The sequence below is a fragment of the Emys orbicularis genome, chromosome 1 (genome assembly GCF_028017835.1).
Source record: "Emys orbicularis isolate rEmyOrb1 chromosome 1, rEmyOrb1.hap1, whole genome shotgun sequence".
Classification (NCBI taxonomy): Eukaryota; Metazoa; Chordata; order Testudines; family Emydidae; genus Emys; species Emys orbicularis.
The window spans coordinates 22,231,624-22,245,905 of record NC_088683.1 but is presented as its reverse complement, the minus strand read 5'-3'; the positions used below and the strand labels follow the sequence as shown (position 1 = coordinate 22,245,905).

Sequence of the window (14,282 nt, the reverse complement as noted above, 5' to 3'; positions counted from 1 at the left end):
TCTCCAGTAAAACTGTAGAGATTTATTCAATTTCTCATTAAAAGCTGTGGGTTTGTAAGAATTTTTAATTAAATACCAGGGCTGCAACTAGTTTTACCTGTCCAGCTGTTGTAAACCCTTCACATTTATTTCTACAGTCTGTTAACGCAACAGTCCAAACATTTTAGCTGACTGTATATTTTTATATGAACTGAGTGCAGTGCTGCATCAACAGACTTGGAGACAGAAACCCCAAATCTGTCTATGGAACAGTTACAGACAGGGCTAATTCACTGCAACCTTCCACACAGTGTCCTGCAAATATGTCCCAAGACCTATATCGGGGAGCCCCCAGAAATTTCTCATCAATCCCAGTCGAACTATCCTCACTACGGCTGCTGGCCCCAGTGCCTCACCTGCCAGACACTCAGTCCCCACCTTCCAACCCGGCCCGCCCAGGTGCAGTGTCATTTCTCAGCCTTGAGAGGGGACATGGGCTTCTGGATGCCAAGCATTGGTGATGTTGAGAATCTGGGTTTCAGTTTGATACCATCCCTATTTAGGATGTTTCATATACTTGACTCTCTTTTAACTAGGGGCTGCATAAGAAATTTTAACAAGCCGTTTGCTGGAGGCTAAGTGTAACATCCTGTGTCTCCTGCTAAGAAAGCAGTTTTGCATGTTGTTCCATTTGTACATCTCTGTACATCCATCAGTCTTCTTTTAGTTATGAAGAATGAATGTGGCTGCCTTCAAAGGCAGATTAGACACTGAGAAATCTGCAGTCTATTCCTGGCTCTGCTACTGACTTGCTGTGTGACCATGTCAAATCATTTCACCTATTTTCCTCATTGGTAAAATGGGGATTATGCTGCTTACTAGCTCACAGTGGTATTGCAAGGATTAATTAGTTCATATTTAAAAGGTGCTCTCCACATATAAGACTGGATCTATTGCGATCTGGCTCATTTTCGCTATTCATGCAAAGAGGCTAGAAACCGGCTGCAAATGAGCAGCAGAATATTCCAATCCAAGGAGAGCTCCTTGTTGGTATCCACAGGGAGCCCTGTGAATACTGTTCCTCCAATCCCTGATGTAGGTGGCACATTGGGGCCAGGAAGGTATGTGCTGGTAGCATGTGGCTGAGCTCCCATATTCTCCCATGTACGTAGGGACCATAAAGCATTGTGTTACTTAGAATGGCCTGGCAGCAGCTGTAAGTGGCTTTGGGGCTGGAGCCAACCCCTCACACAGCCTGTTATTCGTCATCCACCCCTTGTTCCGAGGAGAGCTCTGATGCAGGATAGAATCTGGCTGGGGAAATGCTGTGTGAGCATTGAGTGCTAAATATCATTATTATTACTACCAAACTGTGTCACTTAACTGCAAAAGAACTAAAGATGGGCTTAAACCACTAAACTTGGATCCATGTCTGGATTTTGAACATCCTCACTAAAGAGTTCAATAGTGTTTGGATGAGGAGGTTCAGCTTCCAGCCCAAATGTGGGTTAGGATTTTGAATTTCCCAAAAGTTGGAGGATGGTTAGATGCAGGATTTTTGTTCAGACCCATCTGACGCCCTTCCCCTCCACCCCCAATACTAACTGATGGTACATTTGAAGGTGGGAGAATGTATGAAAAAGTGAGCACACAGTAAGTTGTTCTACTAGAGGATCAGGACAAAAGAATCTCACCGCACACACTCGTCCAACTCTGGCATAAATGGCATGAGCGCCTATCTCTGCCTCTAACGCTTTTTCAGTAAAGAAGAAATAGACTTTGTTATCATCCCGGTCTTCATTGTCGGGAATCATGTATGAGCCAACAAACTTTGGTCCTTTAAAAAGGAAGAAAAAAAAAAGGAGTTGGCTCAAGTTTATTAAAACATCATAAATATTTTAAAAATCAATTAACCATTTTAATAGAGAACAGGAAAATGTAATGAAGAAAGCAGAGATTTTCCAGGGAAAGGTCTACCATTTTCGGGGCGGAAACAGAGTAGAAACCTATTTTATTTGGGTGGGTATCTACAGAACATGTGGAAAACATTAGCTTCAAAAATATTTTTATAGCTCCAGTTCGCATATCAATATGCTTTTGTATATGTTCAAGGAAAAGATCTCTTTCCCGCCCTGTTCTCTGGGGCTTTTACATTTTAGTTTAAATTAGGCTGAAACTTGGCACTGAGTTTATGTAGCAATCTCTGGCCACATACAAAACAAGCCCAGGAATACCAACTTTGGCTTCAGACAAAGTGCCGTTTACAAGTGAGATAAAGGACCAGCTCTGTTCAGCTAACAGAGGTGTGCCTGTAGCTAGAAGGAGCTGGGTGCACCTTTGTTAGGAAACAGTAACCACCTGAAACTTTTCTGGTTTGGGTTTTCATTACTAAGCTGAAATTTGGGTTTACCCATGTTGTGAACCTTTAACACAAACCTGGGCAGAGTTCTGAGTGATTCTTTTTCATCCCAAGTCATTCTGGGAAAGCATTTACAGCTTTCTTCAAAAGCTGGAACCGCATTCATTCCATTGACATGACCTCTTAAGAAGCTTAGGACCTGACATGATATCATTATAGGATGTTTTTTTAATGTAAATATTTCATACACTTCTGCTCTGATATTGGAGCCATAACGCTGTTTTAAGATGTTGCTGTCATTGAGGACTAAGCTGGGGATTTTATGTTGGTTGATTAAAATATAAATATAAATATATATTTTAAAATATTTCCCCTTTTCATAATCACAGTGTAAAAATAGAGGAAATTAAAAAACAAAACTGTAACCATACCACCATGAAACCTAATTTTAAACAGAAGATCTCTTAGAGATAAGATCAATTTTGCCTATGTATTGAGTACATCTATCTAACTTTTTAATTATCTCTGACATCATTTATATCAGGGGTTCTCAAACTGGGGGTCGGGAGCCCTCAAGGGGTAACGAGGCTATTACATGGGGGGTTGTGAGCTGTCAGTCTCCACCCCAAGCCCCGTTTTGCCTCCAGCATTTATAATGGTGTTAAATATATTAAAATGTGTTTTTAATTTATAAGGGGGGGGGGGGTCGCACTCAGAGGCTTGCTATGTGAAAGGGGTCACCAGTAAAAAAGTTTGAAAACCACTGATTTATACAGTACTTGCCATTGTAGTACCCAGGTCCGTGATTCAACAAACTACTCAAGCATGTATTTAGTCTCATTGGAGTCAAGAGATTGAAACACTTGCTCAAAGTTAAGTACATATTTCAGTGGTTTGGTGAAATGAGGCCTTGTATCTAGGTTGAAATTCCAACTCACTAAGTCAATGGCAAAACTCCCATTGATTTCAGTGGGACCAGGATTTCACCCCTAGCATCTGAAAAAATCACCACTTTTGAGATGCCTCCAATCTACAACCACATTGTAGAGCCAATGAGCCAAATTCACTTGCACTGGCGCAAATAGATCCAAACTGCACTTCCTTGCACCAGCCTTCCTCTTTGTTCCCCAGGTCTGAGGCCCACTGGAAAAGGCAGGCAACAGGGCTGTCACCTCTGTCCTCTCTTGGGCTTAAGGTGGAGGCTCCTTAGCTGATGCCCTGAATCAGCACATCTAGCCTCCCTAAGCATGCACTCTCCATAGGTGACCTGCCGGTTGTGGAATCACATTGTCCACTGCTGGCTGTAAGCCTGTGTTGGTGCACTCTTTCAACCCCTTGGGAGGATCTTATGCAGAGAGAAGCCCTCTCTAAAATTCTGTGCTGGATCCAGGGCCGGCTCCAGGCACCAGCCCACCAAACTTGTGCTTGGGGAGGCACCTGGAGGTGGGGCGGCGCGGCGCTCCGGCCGCCGGGGAGAGCGGGGCCACGGCCAGGCTCGCCGCCCTCCCCCCGGCGCTCTGGCCGCCCTCCCCCCCGGCGCCCTCCCCCCGGCTGCCGGGGGGAGAGCGGCGAGCCTCGCCGCCCTGCGCCCTGCGCTCTGGCCGCCGGGGGGAGAGCGGAGCCCCGGCCGGGGCTCGCCGCCCTGCCCCCTGCGCTCTGGCCGCCGGGGGGAGAGTGGAGCCCCGGCCGGGGCTCGCCGCCCTCTCGCTGCCCTGCCCCCTGCACTCTGGCCGCCGGGGGGAGAGCGGAGCCCCGGCCGGGGCTCGCCGCCCTGCCCCCTGCGCTCTGGCCGCCGGGGGGAGAGCGGAGCCCCGGCCGGGGCTCGCCGCCCTGCCCCCTGCGCTCTGGCCGCCGGGGGGAGAGCGGAGCCCCGGCCGGGGCTCGCCGCCCTCTCGCCGCCCTGCCCCCTGCACTCTGGCCGCCGGGGGGAGAGTGGAGCCCCGGCCGGGGCTCGCCGCCCTGCCCCCTGCGCTCTGGCCGCCGGGGGGAGAGCGGAGCCCCGGCTGGGGCTCGCCGCCCTCTCGCCGCCCTGCCCCCTGCGCTCTGGCCGCCGGGGGGAGAGCGGAGCCCCGGCTGGGGGGAGAGCGGAGCCCCGGCTGGGGGGAGAGCGGAGCCCCGGCTGGGGGGAGAGCGGAGCCCCGGCTGGGGCTCGCCGCCCTGCCCCCGGCGCTCTGGCCGCCGGGGGGAGAGCGGAGCCCCAGCCGGGGCTCGCCGCCCTCCTCCCAGGGCTCCGGCCGCCCTCCCCCCCGGCGCCCTCCCCCCGGGGCTCCGGCCGCCCCTCCCTCCCCCCCCGCTGGGGCGGCAAAAAAGCCAGAGCCGGCCCTGGCTGGATCCAAGGTGAATCTGGCTCATGACATTGTAGTTCTCATTTCTGATAAACAACAGATCTCCAAAGAAGATTTCCCTAACTTTATGAAGAGGAGGGGCCCTGTATCTTTCACTTCTTGTACCTTTCAATAAACGTTCATCATCAGGTTCAGTTCGAATATGTGGCATACGACCCATAGTACGCAAGACAGCAGCATCTCTCCCCCAGTAGTCATTGTAGAGCCCAGCAAACAGCTCACCCCCTGCAGACCAGACATATTAGTAAACAAGTTAGGGCAATACTGTACTTACTAGGTACTCTGGAAGTGGTGATGGAAAAAAAAACATGATAGACACAACTTGTTAATATTCTCTACAACTTTAGCCAAGAGATTGAGTCAGCCACTGAGTATGTGAGGTTGTATATGAACTGAGAACATTAGGAAAAAAGCCAACCCATGGGAATGTATAAGGGATGCTGGCCTGTGGCACAATTTTACCCCAAAGCCCATAATTGCAAGACATAGGAAAGTTGTAGTTAATACTTTGGACAGAACTGTGGTGTTAGAAGCCTGCTGGAAGCCAGCCTAGCTTTTGGAAGGTAGCGAGGAATTTTGTTTTCTCCAACATAGTGCAGGCTTCTCTTTTGTGAGAAAAACATTTTGTTAAAAACTGAAAAAACCTCAGGATTAAAAATACCGGATGGGTTTAAATTACCGGAGAAAAAGTTTCCACGCTGTCTATGTCTATACTGAGAGTCTAATATATTCATTAGTAAGATTAGCAAAACCAAAGGTTCCACCAGATTCACCCTTCCTCACGATACAGAACTCTTAAGCTACAATAAATAAGGAAGAGAAACTGGGTAAACTATTTTGGGTAGGGACTGTGGTTTTGCTCTTTGTTTGTACAGCACCTAGCACAATGGGGTCCTGGTCTGTGATCGGAGCTCTGAGGTAGTATTGTAATACAAATGATAAATAATAAGAGAGAATAGCATGCTATAGATAGTACTTCTTTACAAGGTGAAATTTCCTGTCTAAAAACAAATTGTGCTCCTCAAAAGGTGCCTACTCTTAACGGATCTAGGGCCTCATTCATGTCTTATTGAAGTTGATGAAAAGAGTCTTATTGACTTCAGGCCCTTAGAAAAGAAGGATGTTCTTGCGATTATGACACTAGACTAGGATCAGGAGATCTGGGTTTAATTCCTGGTTCTACTACAGCCTTCCTGTGTGACCTTTGGCATTCATTTAATCTGCCTCAGCGCCCCATCTGTACAATGGAGATAGTAATGCTTCTTTCCCCTACCCACTGTCTGTCTTGTCAATTTAGACCAATGGTGGGCATCCCTGCGGCCCACCGCTTGCCACAGCTCCCATTGGCTGGGAACGGCGAACCGCAGCCACTGGGAGCTGCGGGGGGCCATGCCTGCGGACGGTCAAAATCAGCAAAATGTCTCGCGACCCACAATCAGATTACCCTGATGGGCTGCATGCAGCCTGTGGGCCACAGGTTTCCCACCACTGATTTAGGCTGAAAGGTCTTCATGGCAGGGTCTGTCTTACTCTGCTTTGTATAGTACTTAGAAGAATGGGACTCTGATTTCAGATGGGGCCGCTAGGTATTACATAATACACAGATAATATATAATTAAAATAATAAATTAATAATAATAATAATAAATCTGATTCTGTGACATACTGTGACTTCACTGGGAGCTGAGGCTTCAGTATCAGAGACTAATAAAATGCTTTACCTTATTGTAATCCTATTTCTTGTTCATGGTTGTTTATACCAACTATATTTCCAAGGAAAATGGCATTAATCTTGTCATTTGCAAGCAGCATGCTATTTTAGAACAGTACTACCTAATGGAAAGATTGAGGTGGGGGAGTCTGGTGGTAGGATATTTGCTGAAAGACAGCTGTGAACAGAAATGGGGCCAGATTTTTCAGAAGAGCTCAGCTCCCATTCAGGTACCAAAATGAAGCGACCAGATTTTCAGAAGTGCCCAGCGTGGTGAGTGCTGATCACTTTTGAAAATCTGTCCATAAGAGACTTAAGGAGAACAGCTAGGTTCTGCTCACTTTGAAAAATCCAGCCCTTCTCTAGGTGCCTAAATGGAAGCTGAGCTGTTTTGAAAACTTTGCCCCTTATGTTTTTAGCCCATAGATTTCTACTTAATAACTACTGGTATATTAAATTGTAGCACATTGTGTTTTTCTAAAAGAAAACATATGCAAACATAAATTTGATTTCAAAGTTTTATAAGAGGACAATATCCACCTCTTAAAAAATAAATAATAGTCATAGTCGACATAAGAGAGTCAAGTTGTTTCCGTGTGTTTTCTTGGGCAAATGTAAATCAATGAGGGATCCGCAGATGCGTCCGCATGTCTGGCAGACATGGCCACATGTTTTTGCCACAGCCTGCTTTCTTCGCTCATGCTTCTCTTTGGCCTTTTCTGTTCAGCTGTTCTCAATGGCTTTAACTTCAGACCAACAGGTCTGCCACAATCCTGATCTACCAGCAGCAGCAGCAGCTTCCCATGTGTTCGGGTCGGCGTGGCCAGCTTTTAGGTGGGCTTTGAGAGTGTTCTTGTATTGTTTTCATTGGCCTCCTAGCATATGTACTCCCATTTTCAACTCTCCATAAAATATGGCTTTGGAGAGTCACATATCATCCATATGTACGAGGTGACCAGTCCAGTGAAGTTGCAGGGATTAGGGATTCAACACTAGTCAGGCAGCACTGGACCGGACTTCAGTGTTGATATCCTGTGTGACCACTTGCTGTTACAGATGAGATGCAGACAGCGCATATGAAAATGCTCAAGTTACATCAAGTGCCTGTTTTAGGGTGTTTTAATAATATACCATTTATGAATCTGAGATTATATTAGCATTTGGTTAGGTTTCACTAAAAAAGTAGCTTGTTATGACCACTAGATGGCACCCTTACATTAGAAAATAAAACAGCTGCCACAAACTATACAAACAGAGGGAAGTAAATTATTTCCAGTCCCAAGCTAATGTGTGTGGAGATTTCAGTAACACCATTTCTTGCTCCCTAATCAAAATAAACGTACTGATCAATAACATTTGCTAGTGATTATGGACTTTAATGAAAGCACAAATTTTGCTTGCACATCCCCCTTTAGGTGGGGATTTTGTTTCTGTTAAGAGTTATATGAGAACTTAATGGTACCATAAGTCGAAATAATGATTCTGGAAAGTTTACAGCAGCCTGGCAGCTGGGTCTGGTTCAGAGACCACAGCTGATTCAGAACTGAGGGAAGTTTTCCCCTAGGCTTCTCCTCATGAAGAATGGATATTACCTTATAACATAAACTGAGTCACCACCATGTAACATATCAGCAAATGAAATAAAAATAAAAATAAAAAAACAGCACCCCAGTGGTGCTAAGACAAGAGAGCTTGCCAGTGTCTGAATAATATTCAAAACATCCTTTGCAACATGTTAATGAACTACACAACCCATATATCGCCCTTTCAAAAATTTAATCTGACAAATCACAGGCTGCTTCATAGCAGTAAAACTGTGGAAATTTATAATTCAAAATATGATGCTTCTCTGCTTTGAACAAGTTGATTAGCAGGACAGTCAAAACATGGAAAATACCATCAGCTGGAAGATGGATGCAAATAATCATTTGCTGTACTTCTTTTTACCATTGTGTTATTTGGATTGCAATAGCACCTGGAAGCCCCATGGACCAAACCCCCATTATACTAGGCGCTAGACACACACAGAAATGATATGCAGTCCCTGGCCTAAAAAGCTAACAATCTAAGTATAAGACAGTAGCTAACGGGGGAAGTACAAGGAAACAATGAGATTAAGCTATGGTCAGCATGACAGGAAGTGGTTTCAGCACAAGAACTTTAACTTGATTCTGCAAACTTTTACCTTTTTGGTATTCAGAGATTTTCTATTTTCTCTCTTGTCCCACAGTAGACTTCGGATCAAGCCTTTAAAATCATCTTATGGCACCAAAATAAATGGCCAGGTTTTCATATGTACAAAGCACCCTCAGAACATAGATTTAGGTACTGACCTGAGGACTCCAAGTTTGAAAATTCTGGCACAAATTTCTACTTTTTTATCCCCCTGTTGTGAAGATTCCGCCATCACAGTGCATATTAATGTAGTGCGCTCCTATCTCTATCTCAGGGTTTTATACGTCCACCCAACTACATTGTATGTGAGCACCTTCCCTGTAAAATCAATAGCAAAGTCTCTACTGGACTTAGAATCATAGATTCCAAGGCCAGAAGGGATCATTATCATAATCTAGTCTGACCCTTGTTTAAAACAGGCCATAGGACTTCCCCAAAATAATTCCCAGATCATATCTTTTAGAAAAACATCCAATCAGTGACGGAAAATCTACCACTACTTTTGTTAAATTATTCCAATAGCTAATTACCCTCACTGTTAAAAATTTACTCCCTATTTCCCATCTGAATTTTTCTAGCTTCAACTTCCAGACACTGAATCATGTTATACCTTTCTCTGCTAGCCTGAAGAGCCCACTATGAAATATTTGTTCCTCATGCAGCTACTTATAGACTGTGATCAAGTCACCCCTTAACCTTCACTTTGTTATGCTAAATAGATTGAGCTCCTAGATTCTATCCCTGTAACACATGGGGCTCTTCTGTGAACCCTCTCCAATTTATCAACATCCTTCTTGAATTGTGGACACCAGAACTGGACACAGCAGTGATAGCACCAGTGTCAAATATGGAGGTAAAATAATCTCCCAGGATAGAGTCCCCCATTCTGCAAGTATGGCCTACATTCTTTGTTCCTACATGTATCCATTTACATTTAGCTGTATTAAAACACTTCTTGTTTTCTTGCACCCAGCTTACCAACTGATCCAGATCTCTCAGTACCAGTGACTTGTCCTCTTCATTACTTACCATTCCCCCAATTTTTATGTCATCAGAAAACTTTATCAGTGATGATTTTATTTTTTCTTCTAAGTCATAGATATAAATGTTAAATAGCATAGGGCCAAGAACCAATCCCTGCGGTCTCCCACTAGAAACACATCCGCTTGATGATGATACCACATTTACAATTACATTTTGAGGCCTATCAGTTGGTCAGCTTCTAATCGATTTAATTGTGCCATGTTAATTTTATATAGTTCTAGTTATTTAATCAAAACGTTGTGCAGTACCAAGTCAAACTATGCAGTGTCTGTCACTTTTCCTTTTTCGGGGTAAAATCTCTGTTTGGGGTAGGATTTGTGTTTTGAGAGAGAGAGAGAGAGAGAGAGAGGTTTTATTAATTAAAGAACTGTTGACACTGCCTGCCTTCTCCACACAAAAAATGGATCCAAACCTGAAGCCTTTACTTAGCTGAAGTCAATTTGGCAGATTTTGCTCAATAGCTTACAGCATTCCTCCCACATCCCATTAAGTTCAATGAAAGGTGACCATCAAAGTTTAAGTAGGAGCACAAAAGACAATTCCATGTTTCTCTTTTCTAGAAAAAAAGAATTCAAGAAAATGAAATGCACACTGCCCCTCCAAAAACGAACAAAAAACAAAAAAATCCCCCAAAACAAAACTTACCTGAATGCAACTTTAAGGTTATATAGAATGAATCACAAATGTCTGAAAATGCTGATAAATTTCCAAAGTTAATAATCCCTGCTGTCATTTTGCACTTATAATAAGTAGAAGTTTCCATTCTTATTTTTCAGTTAAGAATGTAAATTAATATATTCCCTGTTTATGCTATAGAATTTATATAACTGAAAAATACAGGACATGCAGTATGGTTGTTCCTTCTGTAACCTTAACTTAAAAGTTACTTATGGTTTTCTGATTTTGCTCTCCTCCTTCCTTAATAACAACATTCAGCTCTTTTAGGACCTGGTGCAAAGGCCACTGAAGTCAATGGCAGATTTTGCATTGTCTTTGGATAAGCCTATACAGAGTTTTTCTTCTGTAGATCTCAAAGTGTTTTACAAAGGAAGGTAAGTATCATCAGGCATCCCATTTCAAACTGGAGAACAAAGAGTTACTTTCTCGTAGTTGCCACTAAATCAGGGCAGAACCCAAAATAGAACTTCTGACTCCCCGGTTAGTGCCCCGTCCACTGTCTTTCCATAAATTTGCACAAACGTAGTGTTTTTGTAAGTACAGTGATTATATAAAGTAGGGAACAGATTAAACAAATAAATCTCTTCTCTCTTTTTTCTTGACTATTTGCTGGTCTAATAGCTCAAACCAGCCACATGCGGCTCTTCAGAAGTTAATATGCGGCTCCTTATATAGGCACCGACTCCGGGGCTGGAGCTGCAGGCGCCAACTTTCCAATGTTCCGGGGGGTGCTCACTACTTAACCCCTGGCTCTGCCACAGGCCCTGCACCCAGTCCACCCCTTCCTGCCCCCTTCCCTTAGCCTGCGATGCCCTCGCTCCCCCCACCCACCCCAGAGCCTCCTGCATGCCATGAAACAGCTCATCAGGAGGTGCGGTGAGGGATGGGAAGGCGCTGATTGGCGAGGCTGCCGGTGGGCAGGAAGTGCTGGGAGCGGGGGTGGGGGGGAAGCTGATGGGGGGCTGCTGACATATTACTGTGGCTCTTTGGCAATGTACATTGGTAAATTCTGGCTCCATCTCAGGCTCAGGTTGGCCACCCCTGGCTCAGACTATTGATTCCATAGCAAGAAGATTCATCAGGAAAATCAGGGGAAAGCAATAGGAGCTTGGATTAGTGGACTGTGATAGCTGATTTCACAAGGAAAACATTTCAAAATATTTTAACAATGATGCAACTCACAGATTCATAGATTATAATGCCAGAAGAACCACTGTGATCATCTAGTCCAGGGATCGGCAACCTTTGGCACGCTTAGCGGCGGCCAGCACATCCCTTGGCCCACGCCGCTTCCCGCAGCCCTCATTGTTCTGGAACGGCGAACAGCGGCCAGTGGGAGCTGCGATTGGCCGAACCTGCGGACACTGCAGGTAAACAAACTGTCTCGGCCCGCCAGCAGATTTCCCTGACGGGCTGCGTGCCAAAGGTTGCCGATCCCTGATCTAGTCTGACCTCCTGTATAACACTTCCCTGGACCCCCTGAATTAATTACTATTTGAACTAGAGAATATCTTTTAGGGGAAAAAAACAATGTTGATTTAAAAATTGCCTGTTATGGAGAATCCACAACCTTAGTAAGTTGCTCCAATGGTTAGGTACAATGATTTTTGATTAAGAGTTTCATACACCGAAAGGAAATTCTGCTATTTGAAACAACAGGGTTGAATTCTGCATTCCTAGTACTCTCAAAATTCCCTAGGAATTTTAGATGCAGACGGAATGCAGGGTAAAGCCAATATTGGCTGCTTTTCTAATGTACATTTTCTGAATGAGGAACAAATAGATACCGCATTAGGATTCTTTAAACTTCAATAATGAGATTCTCATTGCTTTAAGGTCACATATACATTACAGTCCATTACTGTAAACTTTTTAGGATGTGCCAGAGCAATTAATACACAAGATTAACATAACTACCTGTATAATGTTATAGTGTGTATAGGGAAATGATGCATTTTCTTGCTTGACTTTCTAAAATATTCACACTAATCTGTTTCTAATCAGCAGAGCAAGACTTTGACAGCATATACACTTTAGGTAGACTGTGTAACAAATATTTGAACCTGATTTTGGTGTGGTCCCAGTTGAGTGGGTGTAGTTTATCTCTCTGGAGAAGACACATGCATTGTACACTATCTAATGTGTCTAATGGCATCTTCTGTTTTTTATCTCATTGAAATGAAGTCAGGATTTGCTCTGGAGTGCTTTTAATTAGATATAACAAATTAAGGGACAATTTCTGCAATCCTGGAAAGCAACTGGAATTTTGTCTGACAACTCAGGACAATAGGATTTTGTGCTTCTAAGCAAAAAAGTGTAAAAGTTGCAAAAATGTGCAAAGAAGAGGAAAATGCAGAACTGATTTTGTTTCAAGTGACAATGGTAAAGAAGCACAAAATCCTTTTTTTCTAACACTGAACAAGAAATGTTATTAGATATCAGGAGTACTGTCTCCAAAGCTACTCTCTCTCTGATTCCTTATAGAGATTTTACCTGGAAACTTCCCCAATCTCCCTCTTGCCTGGCTTTGTGCTATATTTTAAAAGAAACAACACAGGTATCCTCACAGTTATCAAAAATGCAATATCCCAGCAAATTAATAGGGGGCAGTGTCGTGATGAAAATCTCATCTTTGATTTGACATAAAACACATGGCCGTATACCATGACAATTTTCCTAAGAATACAGGTATAACCCAAGGTTAAAAGGGTGCCAAATTCCAGCACAAGGTTGTAACATTCCTTTTAGTTGAATCCTTTGTGTAATATCAAATGAATATTATTTCCCACATCTCCTCTTAAAATTACTGCAAGTTTGGACTAGATAGGCTATTTCTACCTCAGAAATGGCTGTGCTTCAGTTGTTGGTGATGTTTTTGGTATGAGTAATTTGAAGTGAAAGTAGTAAAACAATGGAAATATTAAGAGTTACCATTAGTAGTACTCCTTTTTATGGAGCCGCCAAACTATAACTTTTGCAAAGCACCCCAATGGCAAGTATTCTATATTTTTAAACTATAATAATTAAGAGTACTAGTATGGGGCAGTTCTACACAGGTGTGGCTCAGGCCCAGGTCTTCAGTGATACTTACACACCGAACTCCCATTGATTTCAAGTATTTAGGTACCTAATTCCCATTGAAACTCCCATTGCAATCAATGGGAGTTAGGTGCCTAAATATATTTGAAGGTCTGGGGCTCAGTGACTTCAGTGGGGATATTCAGGCCCTAGCAATACAAGTTTAGAAATAGTTAAATCTGGAAGATCATTTGCAATATGTATGACTAAAATCAAATTTAAATAGGTTTACTTAGGTCAAAAGAAAAGTTTGTGTATTTCAGCACTTCAATTAAAAATCCTGGTTCAATAAAATGATAGTTCCCGACTTGGCTTTAAAACGGAATATCCCACATTTTAGTGAGTTTTATGACAGGTCATCTGACCTGATGGTAAAGTAGCTTGTGATGAAAATTCTATTATGAATGATTAAACTCGTCACAATTTATTGTCAGCATAAGGAAACAGAATAGATGTTTAACTGCAGAGATGTTGTATAAAATGTAAATTTTAGAAAAATTCTGTACAAAACTCTTGGACCTATTTTCTAAAAAACAAAACAAAAAATCCCCCTATCATCCCATATGCTTTCAATAGTCAAAGTGGCTCTGTAATAAATCACGCAGGCTGATTGACTAAGACCACAGTGGCTGATAAAACAGTTTAGGCCTATAACTTTTGATATATCTAATACTTTATGAGCAAGCTGTGATAAATTTACACTAGGTTTTAATGTCTATTTTCTATCTAGGAAAATCCATTCTGATAATGATCCTTCTGGTTTTTCATGCCTGTTCTTGGAATGGGAAAGAGAACAACTGAGTGAAAGAGAGAGCGATAGAAGGATAGAATAAAGAAATGAAGTGCTAAACAATTTAGCTCAATCTTAGACTATGGGAGAGAAAAGACAATTCAGGTCTTCCTTCAGAACAAT

The 14,282-nt window shown here is 43.2% G+C and overlaps 1 protein-coding gene across 1 annotated transcript in view; it reads right to left on the bottom strand.

The window, feature by feature from the left end:
• SEMA3E (semaphorin 3E) overlaps window positions 1-14,282 on the bottom strand; it is a 218,527-nt gene that overhangs the window by 32,662 nt on the left and 171,583 nt on the right. The window contains exons 6-7 of the mRNA XM_065404326.1: window positions 4,789-4,908; window positions 1,674-1,816 (exon numbers count right to left, since the gene is read on the bottom strand). Coding sequence (XP_065260398.1) covers window positions 1,674-1,816; window positions 4,789-4,908 — 263 coding nt within the window. The remainder of the gene's footprint in view (window positions 1-1,673; window positions 1,817-4,788; window positions 4,909-14,282) is intronic.